Raw genomic sequence first — 22847 nt, 5'->3', positions numbered from 1 at the left:
TGTAATCCATGCAGTTGCAGAGAGTAGAAATGGACCTTTTTGTAATTAAAAAAGATGCAAACGCATCATAAAATTATTGCAAGCCATTTATGCAGTTAGGCCAGCAGTAAACGCATCTGTAAACACATTTTCCATCCTTCCCGAAGACATCTTTACATCCCCCGTAAATGAACTTTTAAGTGGAAAGAGCAGTTTAATGTTTGCAAGCTGTTGTTTTTTTAATCCTGATCATCAAGAGAAGAAGCACATTAGCCATCCAATCTCACACCGACAATACCATTGTCTGACTTGATTAAAATAGAAAACACTTGCTGGAAAACAGCCACTTGAAGAGTCTGGTCTTTCACAATGTCTGATCAGTTTGATTTACAAATCAATTGTGGTTTGCAACTCAGCATATCTATCTGATCAGTCAAAAAAACAACCAGGTATTTTTGTTAAAGTTGGAATTTTTGCACAAGGGTCACCAACAGAACGGTTTCCTGAACACTGTCCATATTTCCCATTGTTTGGAGTGGACAAACAGATAGTCCTCCTGTCCCAAACTGTGCAGTGATATGTCAGGCTGCATGGTTTTAATGTTCAAATGAACAGAAGAGTGTTTTAATAGCACCACAGAACCACAGTGTTTACACTTTGAACCTACAGATTACATATTTGTCATTGCACATAAGTTGTGATAGGAGATGTAATTTTAAATTTTTTTTTTAAATACAGTCTTCAGCTTTAAGATGAAGAAATGTTTGCTCAAAGGCCATACGTCTTATGGGAATAAAAAAATACCTTGTGATGTAAATGTATTTGGAATTTCCCCTGTGCTCATGTTGATCATTACTTTCAGAAGGGCGGTCAATATTTCAGGAATATTTTATTGACCATTTGATTGGACAAAACATGTCATGCCAGATGAATCATCAGTATGTTTGTTCTGTTTTTCAATTTCAAGTTCCTCAGTTTAAAAAAAAAAGGGTTATGGGGCAATCTGAGGTACATGTAGAGGCCATACTTTTTCTCAGTGGATAAGACACATGCCTTTGGTGTGAGAGACCCGGGTTCGAATCCACTGTGAGACACAAATGTGTTCCTGAGCAAGACACTTAACCCCTAGTTGCTCCAGAGGCGGGCAACCTCTGACATATAGGCTATAGCGATTGTAAGTCGCTTTGGATAAAAGCGTCAGCTAAATGAATAAATGTAAATGTAACACTCACATTTGCCCTTTTTCCAACAATTCTGATGTTTGGGCAATATTTCTTGCTCAACCCTTGACATTGGTGTATTTTGTTTGCTGATAGTCCTTATTTATGGTCTCCTCTTAGGCTCTGTTTCATCACTTCAGACCTGAACCGTGGCACTGCACTTCAATTTTAGATCTAAGATGAGAGAAAAGCCGTGCTCTTGATTTATCTTTAGTCTTTTTTATTATTTTTCTTCCAGGTGTGGTTATGTCAGCAGCACCCTTTTAAGTATTTTCTGCAGTCGATTCTGGGTGGGCCAGTTTTCTTTAAACCACAAAGATTTTCTCAGTAAAAAGCTAAAAAATCCCAAAAAGGATGTGGTAGCTGTGACCACATTAACCAAATCAGGCCGTTTAGATAGAACAGGGATCCACAGTTTGCTTAGCTAGTGAAGAACAGAAATATTTAGTTTGTTTGACATGTGGTGGTAAGTTAAGAGCTCAGTGGTCTTTTGCAATGCAAATAAGCAGTAAAACTAATGCCATGGTATCTTGTCTGTAATTGTACTGATGCACATAGTAGCTAGCAAGAGAATATTTCCAGCACATATTGTTAGATTAATGATTGTGTTGTGGCCAAGTTGAGAGAAGAGATGATTGTCAGCTTTTGGAATTTGGGTCAGAAATGTTCGTAAGGAGAATAGTGTTATTGTAAACGTAATGGAATGTATTCCATGTTCCCAAAGCCCATTCATAGTCAACATACTGTTACATCAGTCTCTTATTGAGATGTATTGCTGGTTGTGAAATACTTAATTTTAAAGTTAGGTATTCATTTTTATTACTACAATGAGCATTTTAATGTCAGTGCATTGAAGCGTGCATGTACTGCATGGCATTTTCATTTCCCAAACAGCTCAGAGGCAGGCTGTTTCATCAGTTTTGTAATCCTTACATCAGTTTAATCAGTTTTGTAATCCATCACCTATAGTTTGTTATCTCCTGTCAGGCATTTTAGATGGAGCATTGTCTTCAGATTTGAAAGAAAGTTACTATAAATTTTAGCAAATTAAATGAATCCATTGCCCACCTTTAAATATTTCTCAATTAATTTAATGGAATATTAATAATATTCACTGCATGATCATTAAATATAATAAATAAATAGTGTATTTTTATTTCAGTAGGTCATTTTGTTCATAATAAATTGAAGAGGGTTCACTACAGCTGCTGAACTTATCCTGCAAAAATATATATTTTTTGTCAATATTTTTGATTGAGTTTTATTAATCACATAAGAGACTGGCAGGTCTATTTACATTTAGACTGCAGTTTTACATTCCTCCAAGTTAAGTCTATCACTGAAAGTTGCAATAAAGTACACTACTGTTCAAAAGTTTGTGATCCATAAGATGTTTTGAAAGAAGTCTCTTATGCTCACGAGGGATACATTTACAGGATTTGTTTTAAAAATAACAGTAATATTTTCAAATATTAGTACAAAAAGGGGTGGACAATAACTGGGTAGAAACGATTAGCCTAACTGGTAGAAATTTGCCGACCGGTAGACTTAGGACTATCTCTATCATGGTTACACGCTCACGTGACATTGCCGTGCTGTAGCATCCTGAAAGCTTATCACTGTTCAAAAACAAGTGATTTTAAATCATTGAAGTGCAATACGCAGCGAAAGAAAGCTCATCTGTATGCAAGTGCTGTCTGAGAGATGGTTTCTGAGCGCTGTCTGAGAGAATACGGAGTTCTTTTTGTCGCCTTATCAGCTTGAACGGTCTCATACACCTTTGCGTCAAAATACCCACCTTTGCAAGTATCCTCATAAACAGTAATAAACATAAACAGTCTCAAGTGAACGTAAACCACTGGTGGTGGTACAGTGGATAAGACACATGCCTTTGGTGTGAGAGACCTGGGTTCGAATCCACTGTGAGACACCAATGTGTCCCTGAGCAAGACACTTAACCCCTAGTTGCTCCAGAGGCGTGCGACCTCTTAAATATAGCAATTGTAAGTCGCTTTGGATAAAAGTGTCAGCTAAATGAATAAATGTAAATGTAAACGGTTGAGAAAGAAATCGCATGTGTATCAGTGTATTAGATCAGTGCATTCAATTTTAAAGTGACAGCAGCCTAATATGCGTATTGTGCTTTTAATGTTAATCAAACAACAAAAGACATAGGCCTACTGCTCTTTTGTTTTACACAGTAAAGACTATGCAGTGTTTTTTGTACATTTGATTAGGCTACTTTATACAATATATGAATTGGTACTATTTAATTTGTGTCTGTTCTATTGTAGTTTTGTCCTATTGCTTGTAATTAGTATATTTGTTTTCATTTAATCACTGACTATTTACTTGTCTTCAGTAAGCTTGAGTTTTTTGTTTACTTTGGCTATTTGTTTTTTCTGATATTGAAATTGGTGACAAAAATTATGACATTTTAATGGTATCAAAAATGTTGATATCATAAAACCTTATTTAAAGCAAAACTATATTGTGATATATATTGTTATCGTACTACAAAGTAACTTGTATCGTTATGTATGATTTTGGTCATATTGCCCAGCCCTAAATACAATTTAAAACACTTTTCCATTTTAATATATTTTCAGATGTAATTTGTTCTTGTAATGACAAACGCTGAATTTTCATCATCGTTACTCCAGTCTTCAGGGTCACATAATCCTTCAGAAATCTCTTTAATATGCTGATTTGGTGCTCAATAAATATTATCATTACAGTTGAAAATGGTTGTGCTGTAAAAAAATAAACAAAATCAATCTTTCCAACCTCAAAATTTTTAACATTGGTGTATGAAACAGTATTCTGCAGTGCCCTTATCTTTCTTTCTTCCTCTCTGTGTCTCCTTCCTGTTTCTTTATTCGCCCAAAGCCCATGACCTGCCCGCTCAGAGTTAATAATGTCCCAGCTGTGAGGGTGGGGAGGTTCATCCGAGCGCACTGTGTTGGAAAAGCCCCCTGAGGTTTTTCCCCCCAAACCCCCTACTCCCTTTCAAAAGCAGTGGTGGAAAGATGAGGACAAAATGAGAGATGTTGACTGCTCCGTTGTAGACCGTCCTAAAAGCTTGCCTCTGCTTTACTGCAAAACCCTAGTCATCCAGGCCCCTCATGTCCATGCCGTGACACAACACTGGAATCTTCTCAAATATGCTGCCTGGTATATTATTCACTGAAACTATTTGCAGTTTTTCTTTCACCAAGATCTTGGAAATCACCTGGAGATTACATTAGCATAGGCTACATATTTTTTCATTGATGTTTAATGGTTTTAATACATAATGCACAGACTTTCCCTGAGGCATATTGCACAATTTTATCATGTAAAATATGTAATTCTGTACCCTAAAGAGCATAAAACTGTAACATTGTAGATTTCTGATCAATAAGTTGATGTGTTGCTGTTCAACGAGTCTAGTTCTCTCCCAGCTCCCAGCAGATGGGCGTCAGTGTGCTCCACACAGCTGTTCTCCACCTGCTGTGACCATATAGCTGAAGTTTGGCTCAGAACTTCCACAGAAAGCACATCCACCGCTTAGCTCTACAATATATGGATGCATCCCAATTTAAATACTTTTACCAAGTACACTTGGTAATTGGCTACAAATACACCAGTATTAAGACATTTCTTTAATATACCTTAATTTAATATTTAATATAATTAACATCTCGATACTTCATCAAAGAACTGTCTCAAACTTGGCAGTGTTTTATTGTGATACTGAAAGCTTCTATAGAACCTTAATGGGTTCTGCCATATATATAGGCAATATATATATAACTTATGGGTTCCCAACATGGGATCATTTAAATAATTTAGTTTAAATTCATTTTTGCAATAACCCATTACAGATGAAAGTATTATGCAATCATTTAAGACATTTCTTCTTATTTAGAACCGTTTTTCGGCATAATTCTAATTAATTCTACACCCATGAATCTTTTTCTAAAAGTGTGTAAATCTGAAGGGCTGTTCACAATGATAACGTTTTGCAGAGAAATATTTTTTTTCTACAGTTGGAGATTTTCAGCAATATGAGGGACGTTGACTGTTGGAGATCCAAGTTGAACAGTTTGAAAGCTTGGCAACCTCTAGGACTGTCCGTGTGAATGCAGCTTGAGAGTTTTTCCTAACTAGTCACAACAAGTTACAGGTGATGAGATATCTTGGTTTCTTTTTCTGGAGAGTTGGGTAGCCACACCCACAGTTATTAAAAATAATTTTGCTCCACATGACTGGATGTTTAGCAAAAAAAAAAATACAAAAAAATTGCAGATTAGCTTTGAGAGTGGACAGACAGTTTACATGTTTTTAAAAGTCTCTTGTGCTCACCAAGGCTGCATTTATTTGATCAAAAATACCGTAAAACAGTAATATTGTGAAATATTATTACAATTTAAAGCAACTGTTTTCTATTTTAATATATTTTAAAATGTAATTTATTCCAGTGATGGCAAAACTGAATTTTCAGCATCATTACTCCAGTCTTCACTGGCGCATGGTCCTTCAGAAATTATTCTAATATGCTGATTTGTTGCTCAAGAAAAGTTTTTATTTATTGATCTCTTGCACAGATGCACACTTTGAAAATTCCACTGGAAAAAAAGTACACGGTCTGGCCATCTTTCAGATACTATTACTAACATGCAATGAGTTGAGACACACTAATGCTAATCTTTCATTCTATAATAAGACACATCGTATGGGAATTGGGATTCAGCCTGTGTTTCTTCTAGTTAGTGTGCATGGTCACTGATGCTAGGATAGATACAGGATACTGGTTTATTACAAGTCTCCTAAACCTGTTGGGCTCATCTCTCTTTCTCAGAGAAGCCACACAAATATTTGATCAATTATCATGTTGGAGCAGCTTCGTTTACATTCTTACATATACCTGTCTTTCTGGAAATTGTTGGCCACTTTCCCTAAACCTGACCCTGGGATCAATGATCCATTTCCTCCATGTGAAAATATTCTGTTTGAAGGTCTCAATCTCCAGTATTATTTGACTCTTGTTTACCTCAATATATATCTCCCCTCAGGCAGCAAACTACTCGAATTTGCCCTGTTTGTTCCTCGAAGCTTAAAGGCTTTGTCTGTGGAAGCTCATTTACGTCCAGTTTTATAGCCTGTCTGTTCACGGAGAGGGTGTGATTGGCGTTTGAAAAGGGTGTTTTATCCAGGCCTGTAGCCAGCTATGCTCAGGTTGAGCTGTATGTCAGTGACCCCAAGGGAAAATCGGTCTATGAATGTAGTGGACACTCTATGCAAACAAGCTAAAGAACATGACGGAGCACTTTACAGAATCACTGAACTGAAATAACCCAGGTCTGTTTGTGTTGAAAAGTATGAAAAGCATTTGTACAAGAAAACAACTTCTTGTGCCTGAGAACCGGTGTGGTTGATGTTAATGTGCCTAAATAATTTTGAAATTGGATCCATCTATCTGTTTCTAAGCAGGCAAAAAAGCCAAATGCATTTCAGATTTTGACTGTATATCATTTGAGATAGAGAAAATAGCAAAAAATAGAAAAAACAGAGATAGATGTTTGTTTGTATTATGTTTCAGGTTTGATAATAAAATAGCTTTTGAAAGCAAATATGATCATTATGTAATTAGTTAAGTTTAGCGTCAGTAAGATTTCATTGAAAGAAATGCTTTTATTCAGCAAGGATTCGTTAAATTGATTAAAAAAGGACAGTAAGACAGCATATGGACACATTAAAGGTCAACTGCTATACAGTCTTGTGAGAAAGGATGCTGAATGTGCATACAGTCTATATATGACATTGTCGTCACATTCAGAATAAGCTGTGTTTCAGCAGTCATTTCCTTAAGGCTTCAATTAAACTTTATTATATCGAACGAGAGAGATGCTGAGCGCTTCATTCCTGGAGAAACACAGCAGTGTTTTTGACCGAGGGGTGGTGGGTGGTTGTGAGTGAGGATGTGAAATTGCATTCACATGGGTTGCGTTGTGTCCTTTGTTCTCTTTCGTGGAGATTCCATGCCACTTTATTCCCATAATCCTCTGCTTGAACCCCTTTTATCCCTCCCTTGTGTCCTTTCCATTTTTTTTCTTTCACGCTATCTTCTCCACCCTCCTTCCCAACTCCCTACTTTTGTGTTTCCCCATCTCTTTACTGTCTTTTCTTCTTCCCCCATTTCTCCCCACCCGTCCTTCTCTCGCCTGTCATCTTTCTTTCTCCCAGACGTCTTTCTATGTGCCTTATGGATGCTATAAGATGGATGGACTACTGAAATGAAATGATAAACGTTAAGGAAAAACAAAAAGTGGATGAGGCAGGGTGGTTGATTTTTAACCACAGCAAAGCAGAAACATATAACCACGTTATGGAAGACCTGTCAGCAACATTTCCCTTATTTACATTCAAAGTCTTAACAAGCACAGAAAAGCATGCCGCTTTCTGAGGGGGCTCATTGTCAGACCTCAGTGTCAACATGAAACCCCATTCAAAACCCATTTTTCCACGTATAATCTGATGTATTTCTGAGTGACACAGGATGTTCCGACTTGATTTCATCATGTAAAGTCGAGCTGGTTGAAAAGTTAGGCTTAAGTTTATTCGGTTTTTACAATTTGATGAAACTTTTGGACATGCACCCATTATGATATCTTTTACAATAAGGACTTTTTTTTTTGAGAAAGTAAATCAGTGAAATTGTTTTTCAAATCATGTTGACTTAAAAGTGCTTTTTCAGATGTTACCTTTCATGTAATATAGCTGATTGTGAATGTAAACGATCAGCAAAATTTCGAAGATGAAAGTGCACGATAAATGGCCTATGTATGCTAGCCAGTTTTCATTGGCTGTCTGTGTGAACAATGTCTACTTTGACCCGCCCTTTAACTCTGTAGTTGTAGCCGAGGCCTGGAAGAGTTTAGTTTATGTTGACATGTCAAAAAGACGCTGCAAATCCACTTTTTTTTTTGCACTGAGATCCCAGGCCTGAATTTATACAGTAAAAACGATACCATTGTTACTCTTCGTATCACTGTGAATACAAGTGCTGAGGAAGATCCAGAGCTGTAATACAGATATGGTAATGGACGTTTCCGACATGTGCTGTAAGTGGTAGACCAACAACAACAGACTTGCCATCTGACCAATCAGAGCAGAGTAGGCTCTGAGAAAGGAGGGGCTTAGAGAGACCGAATCCATTACCAAACTGTTTCAGGCACTGATATGATGCTGCAATGTATATTATGAGAACATTGAAGTGTGTTTGACCTTGGATGCATGTTAGCCTATTGTAGGAGACCTCAAAAACAAAATTAGCAACATAGCATAATAGTGGAACTTTTTAGGGGGGAAATTTCCACAGTCAGGGAATTTTAAAATCATAAATTCACAGACATATATTTACTCAGCCCTAAAATATTGGCTAGAAAGCAAGTACAATCTTAAAATTTACTTTATCCAGTTATCACAAATGGATAGAAGTGCCATGGACATTCATTGGTGAAAAGGTGTGGGAACCCTGTGCTGTGATCCTGTGGACATTTGTAATTATCAGGGGCGGCTAATTGAAAAACAGCTCAGTCTTGTTGTGTCCCGTCTGTTTGTGTGTTCGAATGACAAGGGAATATGGGTGCGTGGAAATGACTTAGTGAAGAAGTGTGGGAGTGTGTAAAAAATTCCTCTTTGCCTCTATTTCCATAGTGGATAATGCAGGTGTTCCATTATTCATGTCTGCCTCGTATTAATGCACACTCTTTGTGTGTGCATGCACATTGTATTTGTTTGACTATTATAATTACACACTCACTTTGCTGTGCGAGTGTGTATGTTTGTGACAGAGAAAACATTGGTAAAGCCAGATAAGACTGCAACACGGCACGGGTGTTTACGCTTTTTCCAAATGTATTCTGAAGCGATTCATTGTGTATTCATAATAATGGCTCTGAATCTTTATTGCATGATTTATCTTTCTTCTCTGTCTGTCTCTCTCTTGCGCAAACACATGCAATATTGTTCTCTCCACTTCTTATCCTTCTTGTTTACACTCTCTGGAGATGTGTCTAACAGTATCTTACTGCACTATGGTATATTGTCTTGGCAATAGTGGCAGGACGGCTTTATGTAAACAGGCATTAATGTGAAAATATAGAGCAGGACGTGTATCAGTCAAGCCAAGATGAGGAAGAACACTCCAATTTTTATAATATTTGTTTTATTGTATTGATTCTTACCTAAAGTGAAGCTGTTTTTGCACTCATGCCAGACATTATAATCATTTTTTTATGACTAATTTTATCTTTTGGTCTGCATCCATCGAGCTTCCGTAAGAATAAAATAACAGTATTTAATTAGCTGTTATATAGAAATACACATGTATATCTCCTATGCTCACCGAGGCTGTATTTATTTGATGTAAAATAAAAAAAAATATATATATATAAAATCAGTAATATTGTGAAATAGTATTAGTTTTAATGGATTTGTAATGTACTAGCCTAATTTATTCCTAAAATGGCAAAGCTGAATTTTCAGCAGTCTTACGTGTCACATGATTCTATGGTTAATGATCTATCTAAAATATAATATACTTTATCTGAACTAGTTGCCATGATATAAGATTTTGTTTATACCACCCATCATTCATCTCTTAGGCTTTTCCCTGTCAGACAGAACAAGTTTCTCGTAGTTCACGAAGATCACAGGATTTAGTCTGGGTAATTCCAGTCATGTAGTCACACGCTGCTTCATTAAAATAGTCTATGATGATTCCTCTTTTCACTTTGTCTCAGGACTTAACTACAAGGTCAGAGAGGACCTGGAGGTTGCCATGGTGATGTTTATTTATGTGGGGTTTTTTTCTGTCTCTGGCCAAAAGCAGTAAACATAATGCCAGTCTTTCTCCCCTTGTTTCCACACCAACTGCTTCCTTTGCTCACACACACACACACACACACACACACACACACACACACACACACACACACACACACACACACACACACACACACACACACACACACACACACACACACACACACACACACACACACACAAACACTTCAGTGAGAATGAAAACACACACTCATTCCCTAAAACGTGCCTGATCCCCTCCCATAAGACCCCCCTGTGGCAGTCTGTGTACATCCTCCCCCCATTTCCTCATCACAGTACCTTTATCAACCCCTATTTACCCTTCACAAAGGCCTGATGGGGAATTCACCATCCTCAAAGGTGGAGGAGGGGTTTATACACAACGTGGCTGAAATGAGACACTGGGTTTCATCAGGCATTTTGCTTAAATATCTAACATTTAATAGATACATATTGATGCTTGTGATTAGTGGTGTACTACAGTACCAGTCAAAATGTGTTTGTTTTACTCTCTTATGCTCACCACGGCTGCATTTATTTGATAAAAAAAAATTATTTGTTTGATATTGTTACAATGTAAAATAACTGTTTTTTTTATGTAAGCTGAATTTTCAGCATTCTTTCCTTCATTCTTCAGTGTCACAGGATCCTTCAGAAATAAAAAAACACAACTTTTATTTGAAATAGGATTTTTTTGTTCAATATTTTGTGAACAAAATAATTGTAATTTAATTTCTGTATTTTTTTCTAAGTCTCATTTGCTAATTCGTAATTGTCAATTTAGCGGTATGCGTGTTTTTGATGGCAACACTAGTAATTACACTCTTAACGTCTCAATTAATTGGTGTACTTTGAGTAATCAATAGACATTGTATGTATTTTGTTTATTTTCGGATTATTCTTATAATATTATGTTATTATTAAACAGAAAAATTATGAAATAACTGCTTATCTACGTTTCACTGCTGAATCCGCTGCCATTTTGAGTTTTTCCAGGTTACGCTGCAGCGGTCAGGTGGTACGGAGCTCGGAGCTCTCAGACAAATCAAAGTTTACAAGTTGTAATTAAAAGTTCTATGAGGACGTAAACTCCTTTTACAAGTCGTAATGTTGTATTTATGAGAATTTCGACATGGAGTGAATGCACCTTTATGATCATTATGGGTTTTTCAATGCTAATAGAGTACTGGATGGGACATTAATAGACTGTTGGTCGAACCATTAGTTATATTATTTACAGTTCTTATATAATCTCAAATTAAATTATATTGTATAACCTAATTCTTTGTCTTGTCTGTTGTGATTTCTGACTAGTTTCTCTCACACAGTGGAGGAATGCAGCCACTGGAGTTGTGGGTAGATTGGCTGACTTATTAGTCTTAGCGTTAATAGATGGAAGTGAAGCAGATGGCTTAGGATGTCCCACCACCCAGAGGATGAAAGAGACAGTGTTGAATGTAACCGAAAGTGACACAATTCAAGTAACAGGGATGGTGATGCAGTAAATATAGACTCTGGGGCTGCTTGCTATAGCTGTCCTACTTTCTCCATCCCCTTCAGAGGCGAGAAGAGGATGGGATACGACATGGTGTGTGTGTGTGTATATGAGTGTGCCTTTTGTTGAATAATTGTACTGCCCCATCAGTTGTCATATTTATCCCCAGTCACTGCTTAAAATCCATAGATTTCTGTCTGGGTGAATGTTTTCAACCAAGTTAAGACCATTTTCAGTGCCAAAAAGTAGATCATGCTCCTTTAACGGTGGTAAGCATTGGCGGAGCTACCTTGTGCCCCCATTAAAGGCTGTGGGACTAAAATAGCTCCGGATCTATCAACTGGAACTTTAAGTTATATGACAGTGTGTTGCAACCAGAAAAGACCTCTGCGTTATCAGTGCAATGCATTGTCTCTGTTCGGAAAACGTCTCAGGAGGTCGTGACTTCATTCCACATTAATGAGAAACTTGCATTAGCAGCATATATAAATTGCACACAGTAAGACATAAAAACATGCATCAGGACATAAATTTGGATTTCATGTTGACTTTAAGAGTTTTGAAACTGAATAGGAATTTGTATTTATGTAAATATGGTTGGTCAATTGTTAAAGTACTCATAATTCAGATATCATAGCAGTGACGCCTTCTGAACAACTCGGAGAATTTTAGTTTCCATATGTGGACTGATGATAAGGGAGCTTTGTGTTATGAATGGCATATGAGATCTTTCATTTCAAAAGAACAAGAAAAAAATCAGTTTTGCCTCATGTGTCTCTTTTAACAAAGAAACTCGTATCTCATGTTTTTTTTTCTTTTTTTCTGTTTCAGTCGCTCATTTTCCTGGGCTGTGTAGCAGCAGCTGGGCTTGGTGTGAATCTGCTGGGTCTGGCCATCTACCTGAGCTGCCTGTGCTGCTGTCGGAAGGATGAGGAGGAAGAGGAGAGTAAGAAATCTAACTCTTGCTGTGTCACTTGGGCTGCTGTTGCTGCCGGACTCATCTGCTGGTACGTACCACACACTGTTCTCACACCAGGTAAACCCGCTCAAGATGCAGGCAGCGGTTAAGCACTCAGGTCTATGGGAAGTGTATGTGTAAGAAATATATGGGGGAATGATTTGTTTTTTTCAAACTTTCTGTCTCTGGCATGGTTGAGCAGAAACTAAAGATTAAGATTTTATTAAGAAGGTTTTTGTTGTCATCTGTCACGCGATTTGAAATGAGTGATGAATCAACATGGCATCTAATAGCAAAATCCCCTTTGGCAAATTAGCTTATAACTTCCTGGTGACATATCTTCCTCATTATCTCCACACCTCTTTTATTTTTTTTTATTTAGCTTTTTGTCTCTTCCATCCATTTTCTCTCACTCACTCACTCACTCACTCACTGAAAAAAGGCCTCATTTCAGTGATACATGCCATGCAAACACACTAATTTTTAAAACGCCAAAATTTTTCCACATTCTAAAAATGCGTTCTGCTTTTCTGATTGGCCGTGCTTTTTGATTGGTTTTGTCGCTTCATGTGTATGGTGTTGTGTCGTTGGAATCTTATCGCATCGCGACTGGTTAGGACACTGTGTTAAGGTGCTAAACTATTTTGGTCCAAAAATATGTATGGTATGGCTCCTTTAATATTGAAGTGAGAAAGACAGGAGAGGCTCAAATAACTGCTCTATTTTATTGGCTATAGAGATTTAACAGACAGACAACCTAGTAAAGAGATGGCATCTGTTTCTCTCACACTCTCATCTGCTCTCAATTTCTTTCTCAGAGAGGTTCAGTTTATTCTCTTGCTCTATAAAAACTATTTTTTCACTGGGTCACTTCATGTAGTGCTGTTCTGCTCGGATGCAGAGTGATCTACATTCCTGTCTAAACCCCATACCGCTGACCGGCGATAGAAACGCTTCACTTTTGTTTCGGGCCACATTGTCTGTCAGGTCTGAGTTGGAGGAGGGGTTGTGGGAACTCTCAGAGTTTGACTAGTATTTAGTTTTTTAACAGGGGGTTGAATAGCCTTGGACATACCGAAACGGCCCTTTGCCTTCTAATCAAACACTGTGCAGATTTCTGCCTCCATCATCCATTAAGAACGAGTGGCATTCACTTCTTCACAGCTTCAGTTCTTAGTGACCACTGTCAAGCTCAAAGAAGCACAAAAAAACAATGTTATAATGCAAAACTGAAATTTAGGTTGGTAAAAGTCTCACCCTCTTTTTCAGCTCCTAAATATATTCCTCCCTCCTGCATTTTTTTTTTAATGCGTAAATGCGATTTGGTAATGGAAAGATCAGTGTATCAGTATCAGTGACACAAAGCTATCTTATGACTTCAGAAGACTTGAAATGCATGGATCAATTACATTGCTTTATGCGAGGGGTTTTCAAGCCTTTTGATGGCGTGGACCCCAAAATGTCACAACCTTTTTGCGAGAGAATATCTTTGTAAAATAAATATATATATGTATACATTTCATACATATTTCAAGTATGCATGACGAAGAAATGGAGTATGATATTATAAAGACATGTTTTCAAAATTTAAATAATTGGCTTTTATATCATCATTGTACTAAAGTCAAAGCAAATTATTCATATGGTATTGAAGTAGTGATGATATTTGTGCAGGACCAGTTTAAAGCAGACAAAATGATTGAAAAAGATTGGCATACATCACCAAAGCGAAGTCTGTCGTTACACCGGAAGATTGAGTTATAATCGTTTGATTTAAAAATTACACAATAAGATTGTTGCGTATAGTCTCCCTTTTTTCTTTTTTTTTTCATGGAATGACAAAAATAATTATTTTTTGAATGAGCTATGCCTTTAAGAAAGTAACTAGAGACAGTTTTGGTTTCATATTGTGAATAAGTCAGCAACAATTAATATCTTTGCAGACAGCCACATTCACAGTCTTTTAAGGTTGTAACTCTTGGGAGCTTCACTACACAGAGCTTTCTTAAAGTAAATAGTTGTTACTTTGACATGCTAAGCAGAAGGAGAGTTATCTAATCTATCTCAACGCTCCAGTCTCACAGTAGGCACTATCCCAGCGGTTACATCATCCCACCGCTGCAAGAGAAATGCTGAGCTCTAAAGTGCTCGATTGAATTAGTTTGTGTTGTATAGGAGTGTGTGTGTGTGTGTGTGTGTGTGTGTGTGTGTGTGTGTGTGTGCGTGCGCACGTGTGTATGTTTATGAGGGCACCATCCCCAGTCCCATGACACTCATCTGTGTTGATTTTATTAAGTTAGCATTACTACTGTCTGTATTCTGAAACCTTCTGCGGTGAAACAGAGCCCATACTGTTGGGTTAAAGGCGAAAGCATGGTCTGAGTTTAACATCAGGAATTGCATACTGTTGTATATATATCCTATACATTTATTGTTCACCGAAGGTTGTCTGTTTTTTTTCTGTTTTTTTTCTGTATACAGTCATTTAACACTTCTAACCTCTCCCTCTATAATTTTTGTATTTTTGCTAAAACTGGCATGGCAAGACTGACTACATCTTCATTAAACGTTTATGTGGTTTGTAGCAGAAGTGTTTCTGCAGTGTCCAGAAGTAAATTATAGGGTTGTTTGTTTAGTTGGAATGATGGGTGAACACGTAGATAGAGGTGTGCATTTAATACAACACCTTCAAGTCAACTATCTAGCTCCAAATCAATATTCTCAAAGTGACTACGTTTACATGCAGCCAATAACCCGTTCAAAACCGGGATATTAGCAATAACCCGGTCACGCACGGCCATGTTAACACCGGCAAAAACCTGAATATGCTCATACCCCGGATTTTAAAAACTGGGATATGATACCTGGGGCACCCCTTTTCTAACCTGAATTTTTGGTCATGTAACGCGTATCGGCATATTCCCATAATTATTTGTGTTCTGCTCATGTTCTATTCGCAAGGAATCTTGGTCTTTTGAGAAGAGGAACTTCTCGGCGCATACAAAAACCCGCCTGCAGTATACCGGAAGTAAACATGGTGAGACGCAGCACAGCATAGCCTACATTTGGAGCGAGGTCAGTACCAGCACCAAAGCGCAAACAAAGGCGATCGCTATCTGCCCCAAACTATTCATTATCCGCGTGCTGCTGCTGTTGTTGTTGTCTTTGGATACAGGAAGAAGAATCGGAAATGACGCATATTCCGTCTTAAGGTTGTCCGTACATCCAGACGCTAACCGTGCGTCGCCGTTTACATCGGGATATTGCAATTCCATGTGGAGTAACTCTCTCTGCTCATGCATGTAAACGGGTTATTCCTAATGTTTCAGAAACCCGAATAGTGACCTTAACCCGACCATAACCCGAATATTGGCTGCATGTAAACGTAGTCAATGAGAGTCTCAGATCATGCTATATGAAATGATGGAGCCCTTTAGGGTCCTAGATTGCTCTCAGGTGATGTGTTAGGTTTCAGAATTTTGTAAATGATAAATCATCTGTTTTGAAATGTTTTAAAGGGGTCTTGTACAGTTTCAATGTGGTATTTAAAGGGTTTCATATCATGAGTAATTAAGTTGTCCTTGATCTTTTGAGATACAATTTTATTTCAGTATAAAAATATACTGAATAACTTTCAGAAATTTAAACAAACACTTTATTTAAAAAAAGTTGAAGATGATGATGAGTAAGAGAAAACAATCAATTGCAAATTAGCAATAACACCACAATGTCTAGTATGTTGTGCAAGTGGAACTGGTCCTAATCGCAGACGGTGCTTTCCGAGATGCAACTCTAGATATCCAGTGCCATTGTGACTACACAATATTCTTTTATTTTCTCCATTATATTGCTGAATGACAGGAGTTGGGCAATAGCTTCTTTGGTGTTTTGATGTTTTGCTAATCTACAGCTCGTGTTGCCGTGGTTCCCCTGCGTTCGGATGTACGGCTCCTTTTCAAGAGTTGCTTAGATCATGACATGAAGAGCATTTTTAACTGCTTTAATTAAAGAAAAATAAAGTACTAAATAGTAATGACTAGTTTTTAATAATAATAAATTTAATAATACATCATTATATTTTTATAATAATTTACTCACTCTCTTGATGCCTCAAACCCTTATTATTATTATTATTATTAGTGTATATATATTTATTGGATAAACTAAAGTACATATATTCAAAATAAAAATTACATATTTAATATAACAATTATAACTTGATATTAAACAAACATATATGGGTTTTATACAGTACTATACAGTACATATAAATAATATTGGATTGCAATGTCATGAGGGTGAGTAATTTATTACTCTGTTATTACGCTATAAAAACTATTATTAAAAACATAAACATTCGTATTATTAGAATGAAGTTGAGTTGTTTTCCATTTCCTATTTTTCTAAAAAAAGATAGCCTTTGCACATGCTACAGCTGCCCTTGTTTCTCCACCTGAAGACGTGACCTCACATATCTCATAGAAGCTTTCAGTGACAGGTAAAAGAGGAGAGAGAGAGATCTCTTATCCTGCTGTGCTTCACCAGTTGTTTTCTGCCACACTCTCACCTGCTCTCTGACATCTATAACCTTTTGTCATCTTCCTGTTTGGCGTGTGTGAGGGGTAATGGCGATAAATCTAGCACACTTTAGCCTAGTCATTCATTTATTCTTTATTGACTGTTGCTTAGTCAGGAGTGGTCAATGAGTTTGAGTCATTTTCAAATCAGTGTATTTATCAGGACTTTCCTTTTTCGTAGGTAAAGTACATCAAATTGAAGTGGATCATACTATCCTTAATTATGATTTGACTAAATCCATGTCTCACATTAAAGCAGGTTTGTTCTATTGCTATTGTGATATTCATCATTAATAAAAAATGAAAACAAAATTCTTTAATCTCCTAATTGTACAATTTTATTCCTGTAACATTATAACTTTATTCTCAAAATATATATATATTTTTTGTAATAACATAGTAACTTTCTCAAAACATTTTTTTTAAGTAAAATGTATTATTATTGTTTGACACTGTGTTTACATTGTATTTAATCTGATTGAAATATCACCAATTACTGTAGTTTTCATCTAAATGTGTAGTCATTTTTCATGTTAAAGAACTTAAAGCAGGAAGTTGTAGCCTACAGTTTGAGGGTGAATGACCAATATGGTGTTCATCAGTCATGTTCTAATGAATCCCGCAGAACCAAGATGGCTTGACAGATGGTTACAGCTTCAGCAAACAAGCCTGCCCACCCCCTACTTAGTAATGTGGCGCTCTTGTCATTTTGAAGCCCTGGTGGCATGAACAAAGAACCCAGCGATTGAATAAATGAATGCAAATCTATCGTAACAAAGCACTGCCCCCTTCAGGAGAGGAGGCATCTGAGGATGATACGCTGAAATCATATTCGGTGGAAGATTCTCCTCCTCTATTTTACTTCATACTTGACTCAGTAATGCCTCCCTCACTTTTTCTCCCTTCAGTTGATAAAAGCACAAGCTTTATTTAGCCATTATTTATATGCCTGCTTTCAGACCTGGTTTTTGAGGCCAGAGCAGAGCTTTTTTTGTCACTGTTTTAACCATATAAAGGTGAAACATCTTAAGGCTCTGTGGTTCTTGTAAAAAAAAAAAAAAAAAAAATACAGCATTAGTGCTTTGGTTTTGAAAAGAATGAGACAGTGATGAACCATGGGGATCAATTGCCTATAATATTGCATTTTTGCCATAGATATAGCACCAGTTTTTCAAATGCAGGCTTTAACTCCTCATTGGCTGTCTGAAGACCACAGGTTTTAGAAGCTCTGCAAAGTGATTCTGATTCAGTTCTTCACCAGCAACCATCTACAATGTTAATAATGTGACTTATTCATCTTGCAGAGTGCAGCAAAAAGAGCTGTTTCTCTTCAGCTGCCTTTTCCAAACAGGTTTTGCATTTGAAGTGTTTGGTTAAACATTGAAAGATGAAAGGGTTTTGTCTCATTATGGAGTCTTTTTTTGTGAGCAGTGTTTTTTTAATAAATCTGTGAACTAATCCGTGAAACATTCGAATTCTGGTGTTCTTAGTCTTTGGCAAAGACAGCCTTTTGAGTATGGAATCTAATCCATTTTACATTTTGGCAAGAACTGCATGCTTTGACAAGGAAAGTGTTCATTCAACTGTTCATCACTTTCGCTGCTTCCGAATATGCCGACTTTTCTACTATATATAGTATGTGAAAAACAGTATGTGAGACGAGTAGTATGTCATAAAACAGAAGGTGAAAAGGACCCGTATCCCTACTACTTCCTCTGAGATTCTGAAGGTTGCATTTGATTGACACTTTACTATCCCAGAATTTGTGAATGGAAGTTAAGTGACGCAACTGATAACGCATTCATACTATATAGAACATCCCATTTAACGGTTACGAAGTGCCTGAGATTTCGGACACAGCGTTTGTTTCCAAAATCAAATTGGAGCCATAGGGTTGATGGATTTTAATTTTTGATTTTAGTTTTTAGTTTGGTTAATTCATTTTTACTCTACCACTGTAAAATTTTATCAGTGTTTTTAGTTTGTTTATTTTAGTTTTAGTATTTTGTGCTGCCAACGCAAGTGATTTAAAGTATGTAGTTTAAAGCATAGTTCACCCAAATATGACAATTCTGTCATCATTCACTCAGCCAAATCTTATTCCAAATCAGTTTATTTCTTATGCGCAGCAGAACACAAAGAAAGATATTTAAAAAAACTTTGGGAACCCACCAAACATAGGAGCCTATTGACTTTCACTGTATGGACAAAAAAAAAATCTAAAAAAAAAAGATTAATATTTGGTTAGTCCACTTTAGACATTCTACTAACAATAAGTAACTTTGGAACTACATGTCAACTAACTCTCATTAGAATATTAGTAGACTGTTAGGTTATGGTTAGTAGAATGAGTTGGCAAGTAGTTGCAGAGTTACTTAGTCAGTTGAATGTCTGTTGGCTGACCATCAAAATAGTGTTAGCAAATATTATGCAGACAGTCTGTAAATACTCTGACTAGTTGACATTTAGTTGCAAAGTTCCTTATAGTATGAAGAGTGTATAAAGTTGACTATCAAAATAAAGTTTTACCTAATATATATATACATTTTTTTGGGTCATCAAATATGTTTACTTTCAGTTTTTATTTTTTTATTTCAGTTAAAGTTTTATTCTTCATTTTGGTTTCCATTAACAGTAATAACACTGATTGAAACTGGCACTTTTAGTCAGCTCTCACCATTTTTATGAGAAAGCTGCCATTTCTTTCTGTCTCTCTCTCTCCTTCCTCTCCCCAATGCAGCTAAATTTTCTCATGCACTTTTTAACTCAAAGATGGATCAGGAGAATGATGCAGTTTGGCTTGAGGCATCCAGCTAATGAGAATTCACTCTTCCAATAATTTTAATAAAGTCCCCTGTTCCAGGCTACACACATTCTCCCGTGCGTAGTTTTGGTGCGAGACGGCACACGACCTCAGGGCACTGTGCATTCTTTATGTGTTTGTGTGTGTGTGTGTGTGTGTGTCTTTATGACTCCTCACCCACTCCAAAGGCAAGAAGCTTTGGAGGAATCATTACACTTTTACATTTCCCCAGGAGTCCCACGCTGTCAGTCTGATCCAAAATCAGTCTCGACTCTTCAGCTGATACAGGACCGAGAACAGATTTTGCATTTCATTACTCTGCTCATTATGGTCCCAAACGTGAAATATAAGTTTAACACGAAGGAGGGTGGACCAGGGATGAACTTTAAAGGGTACCCTATATTAACAATGCAATGCGGGATATGACTTCACTTCCTGTGCGGTGTTATTGACCTCATAGGGTCTCTGGGGACTAATAAGCCAAATACCGAGAACAGAGATGAGCCTGGCCGTTTTGATGATGACATTCTTTCTATGTGAGATGCTTCCTGTTCCCAGTGCCGAGAAGATTGTGGCTTGGTGTGGAGGGAATGGACTCACGCTAAAGTTCAGTGTTTCATGCCAACGATCATTTACTTGTTTCTCTGATATTTGAGATGGGTCGCTCGGTCATGCTTTATCTCAAATGGTTTGTATTTGGCCCATTGTTTTTGAAAAGCTATTTTTGAGAAATTGGTTTGGAGAAAGGACTATGTCGTTTTCAGTGAAACATCATGAGTATATCTTCACCAGTGCAATTTTACTGGGTATGTCAAGTCAGTTACTTTTAATATAAAGCCCAAATAGTGGTAGAAGCTCTCTAGAACTTGCCTTTATGATGCTAGGGTGTTGTGGGTAGTTGGTTGGTGGTTGTTTTCCAGCTCAATTTTTCTGACATTCTAGTATCCAGATATGGCCCCTCATTCAGTGTAAGTTTTATGAGATCGCTGTCCCCAATTATTATTCTTTCCCGAAGAACTCAAACAAGAAATACAAGTTTGAAACAACATACGCGTGAATAGAAGATGATCGAATTAAAACAAGATGCACATATCATCTCGATTCACTAGGAATCATTTCAGGTTGCTAAAATGTTAAGGAACGAGTTAAATGCTAAAGTTAAGTGTATATATGGTCTGTTCAGAAATAGTCTCTTTTATGGTGATATTGTAGACTATTAAAATTACTCGCCCTCATGTTGTTCCAAACCCATAAAACTTTTGTTCATCTACAGAACACAAATTAAAATATTTTTAACAAAATCTGAGGGATTTCTGTTCCTCCATTTGAAAGTTTGTTTACCCAAAACTAAATCCATATGATTCGAGTGGTTTAATACAAGTCTTCTGAAGAGAACATGATTGCTTTATATGTTGAACTTTTAATTCAGGCTTTTATTCACATATAAACATTGATCAGCAACCGTTCTTGCTTGACTCGCGAAAACAGACCTCATTGGTTCTTGCGAAAGCTCAATTGTGCAGGAATGACACAAGAATGAACCTCATTGGTTTTCGCAAGTCAAACAAGCATGTCTGAGTGTCCGTTTGCGAAATTTGAATTCTATATGCATGTTCTCTGATTAATGTTAATATGTGAAATTCAAATGAAACCTCCTCATATAAAGCAATCATCTCTCTTCAGAAGACATTTACGTGCTCAATTCCTGTGGATTTAGGGTGAATTCAGGTTGATTGGGACATTTTTTCCAAGTCATTTCAATAGTAAAAAGTGTTCCAATCACCCCGAATTCACCCCAATGCTACGGTCTATTTATGATCTTTTTGAACCGTCAGAGTTTTGTTTTTTTGGGTGAACTTAACCCTTCAATAATAATGGTTGTGATTTGTATTATTGTTCTGAACGCGTGGTTATCTTTATCTCGCTCCCATAGTGCTTGTGTGTTGTTCTCACAGGCAGAAGGCTCCATCTTTTTGTAATTTCCTCAACCCTTCTGTTTTTTTGTGTCTGGGGAACATTAGCCTCTGGCTCAGTACGTCTCCTGCTGAATATTAAAGACCTGCATGTGGCACGCGTGCACCACCAATCCTAGCACAGTGCCTTCATTTCCCAAAAATATTGCAAAAATAAAACTTAAATGAAAGTTAACCAATGTTTCTTTGGAAAGGCACTGAAATATGTTTAAGTTGAAGTACTAAGATTACTGTAACTGAAATAAAAATTTATTAAAAATATATGAAAATAAAATGTTAACAAAGAAAGAAAAAATCACTTAAAATTGCTGAACCCTAAATTAAAATCACGATGAATATATATAAAATGAAAACTGAAATGTAAAAAAAGCTAGTTCCAGTTATTAATTATAAACACTGTAATGGTACATAAATTATACTAAATAGTATTGTGTACATTTGCAGTCCTGTATCTTTTACTTAAAGTGTAGACCAACCAAGTGCATGAAGCACATTTTAGGAGCATTTTTTTCGGTATTTTCAGCTGTTATTTTGGGGTTTAAACATGGTAAAATGTTCACGGTTAGTGGAAGCTAAAAGCATGGTAAAACCAGCCAAAACATTTAATAAAAATCATGCAAGAGTGTAAACTTTTGTGAAAGACCGGTGTTCCAGATCTGTGGAAATCCCTCTGTGGATTTCTGCATGTGCATATTCTGTGAGGCCCTGATGATTACAATTAATTTTAACTTTTCACCTTTTGACTTTTCAGTGTTGCTGTGGGAGTTGGTTTCTATGGAAACAGTGAAACCAATGATGGGGTGTATCAGCTGACCTATTCCCTCTATAATGCCAATCACACACTGGCAGGAGTGGACAGTTTGGTAAGTACAAATATAGCAGCGACTTTAGATGACACATTCAGACTGTTTTTTGACTTACTAATTCAACAGTCTTGACAAGTTTCAGCCGAAATGTCCCAATAGTCTCGT

At 36.8% G+C, this 22847-nt stretch overlaps 1 protein-coding gene across 4 annotated transcripts in view; it reads left to right on the top strand.

Annotated features, from left to right (window-relative positions):
- Positions 1–22847, top strand: part of LOC143741158 (protein tweety homolog 2-like) — a 50521-nt gene that overhangs the window by 3905 nt on the left and 23769 nt on the right. For all 4 annotated transcript variants that reach the window (XM_077233595.1, XM_077233575.1, XM_077233586.1 and 1 more), the window contains exons 2-3: positions 12397–12572; positions 22628–22739. In XM_077233595.1, the coding sequence (XP_077089710.1) occupies positions 12397–12572; positions 22628–22739 (288 nt within the window). The remainder of the gene's footprint in view (positions 1–12396; positions 12573–22627; positions 22740–22847) is intronic.

The sequence above is a fragment of the Siphateles boraxobius genome, unplaced genomic scaffold (assembly GCF_051911475.1).
Source record: "Siphateles boraxobius isolate OS27281-9 unplaced genomic scaffold, OSU_SipBor_1 1, whole genome shotgun sequence".
NCBI classification, from domain to species: Eukaryota; Metazoa; Chordata; class Actinopteri; order Cypriniformes; family Leuciscidae; genus Siphateles; species Siphateles boraxobius.
Note: the sequence above shows the minus strand (reverse complement) of the source record. Positions and strands in the feature narration are given on the sequence as shown.